The following is a 2,103-nucleotide window of genomic DNA, read 5'->3' on the forward strand; positions in this document are numbered from 1 at the left end:
GGTGATGGCGCTTCGGTTTCAGTGTCCTTCCCCAATCTGCCAGTGTTGTTTACTTTTCAGTGTTCTGAAAGAGCTGCGCTGTGCATTCTGTTCAGGTTTTACATGGAAAGGGTGGCATGTGTTCTCTCTGTCTTCCCCAGAACTAGAACCTCTGATTGATATTATTTAAAATTTTTATTTTCTAATTAACTCATATTGATAGAACAACAAACAGTTGATGTTGCTAGTAAGAGTTCAGGTAAGTGGCCAAATCACATAGTTTTCAATTAATTCTCTTGGCTTTGTTTATGCTTGCGTTTATGTCAGCTGCACACGGTGCTATTCTCGTCTCTCCCTTTGATCACGTAGTTTTCACCGTATTCTTCTGTTTGCACCTTCCAACTAGCCTCCTGAGTGAATGTAGTCTTGTTATCTCTTTGCAACTTGGAGCACAGCCTCTTACCCACGATCCCACGGTAGGGCTGGTAAGGGCAGTGAGTCTGGATGTAGCTCAACTGAGCTGTATGAGGCAGAGTTTTGAGAAAAATTAGATGGGAATCCTCGTTGAAGACCCTTTCAGGGTAAGTTTGTGCTTGCTTCAGACATAATTGAACTACAGCAGCCTTCTGAACTCATCAGGTGGAGTGTAATTTCAGAACAAATTTACACACAGCTCTTTTAAGATGCAAATCTTTGCAGAAATTACACCTGATGCAGTTGAGCTGGCAGCTGGGGTCTGGCACACTCAGGAAGCGGGATTGGGTCTCAGTGGAGGTGCAAATTCATTCACGTGCAATTCAGAGGCCACATTAAGGTCTAACTACCCCTGTGACCTTCCTATCACCATGAGTGATTGATTAAGAAATATTCAGCCTCTCCCTGAGAACTACAGAGATGATAATCCAGCCCTGGTTGCTATGATCAAGTGGAAAGACAGGAAATGGTGGGGACAGCCGAGGCCAGCCTGGTTCCAGCCTCATGTGGGGTTAGGGTCAAGCTCCCTGTGTACTGCCGTAGTGGTCCCTTAATCTCACTAAGCTTCAGTCACCTCATCTGTAAAACACACTACATGCTTACCTTGCAAGGTGAGGCTACTGAAAGGGATACGTGAGAAAATGTACAGGAAACTGCAGAGCCTTCTGAAATGTGAAGTTCCATACAAGTGTTTATTAGAAAATATTTATTAAACATCAAAGATAAAAATAGGACATGAAAGGTGAATTAAGAGAAACAGTCTAATAGCAGAATCGAGGTTCATTCCTGAAGTCTTCTCTGCCTCGTAGGGCATGGGCTCGTTTTACCGAAGGGCTGAATTAGGAGGTCTCCAGGAGCCTGGGCTGGGTCAGCACCTATCCGAGTCCCTTCCAGCCCTGAGAGTTTATGATTCTGCCTCTGGTGCTCAAGTGTCCCTCCTCTGTGTCTCCCGGGACGGTGGCCGTTGGCAGGGGCACACTTCCCAGGGTACGCGGGTGTGGGTGTGACCAGTTTGATTCCCAGTGCCTCTTTCTTTTCCCAGGCTCCTGAGATCACGGGAGCCCAGCATCATCCTTCTGTCCATAGGAAAGAGGTTGTGTCGGGCTTGGGATGCAAGGGCCCACTGGGTCCCGGAACCGACGACTGGAAAGTTTGTTCACCCATGATCTGCTTTAACTGAAATGTTCAGGCTTCCAGAACACAGACCCTCCTGAGGGACCGACGGGAGGCACCCCATCCTCCCCGGCACATCTCCAGCTGCAGCGGACTCCTTCCTGCTCACCCCAAGGGTTGCCTCCGTGGTCCGCAGCGCACTGGGACTCAGGGCTCACTGCCCAAGAGCACTGGTGGCCTGAGGCTCAGGGTGCCCGTCCAACGGATCATGGGTCAGGGATGGGCCAGCCGACCGCTTTCCTCTCCCTCCCTTGCAGATCACCTCCAATGAGAAGCACCTGGAGAGCCTCAAGAATTCGGGCAGCCTCCTGCGGGCTCTGGAGTGGCTGGCTCCGGCTCCGGCTGCGGGGTACGTAGGCCCAGGAGGGCTGTGGGCGGAGCAGCACAGAGCACACCTGGGCTCAGCAAATAGCCTGGCATTCCTTTTCTCCGTTCTTCTTTCTTCCCCCGCCCCCCCCCCCCCCGCTTCCCCCCCCC

General features: G+C 50.9%; 1 protein-coding gene across 1 annotated transcript in view; it reads left to right on the forward strand.

The window, feature by feature from the left end:
- LOC103079147 (serine/threonine-protein kinase ULK4-like) overlaps positions 1-2,103 on the forward strand; it is a gene marked incomplete at its 5' end in the record, with an annotated part of 395,550 nt that overhangs the window by 390,405 nt on the left and 3,042 nt on the right. The window contains one exon of the mRNA XM_007464471.1: positions 1,884-1,975. Coding sequence (XP_007464533.1) covers positions 1,884-1,975 — 92 coding nt within the window. The remainder of the gene's footprint in view (positions 1-1,883; positions 1,976-2,103) is intronic.

The sequence above is a fragment of the Lipotes vexillifer genome, unplaced genomic scaffold (assembly GCF_000442215.2).
Source record: "Lipotes vexillifer unplaced genomic scaffold, Lipotes_vexillifer_v1.1 scaffold798, whole genome shotgun sequence".
NCBI classification, from domain to species: Eukaryota; Metazoa; Chordata; class Mammalia; order Artiodactyla; family Lipotidae; genus Lipotes; species Lipotes vexillifer.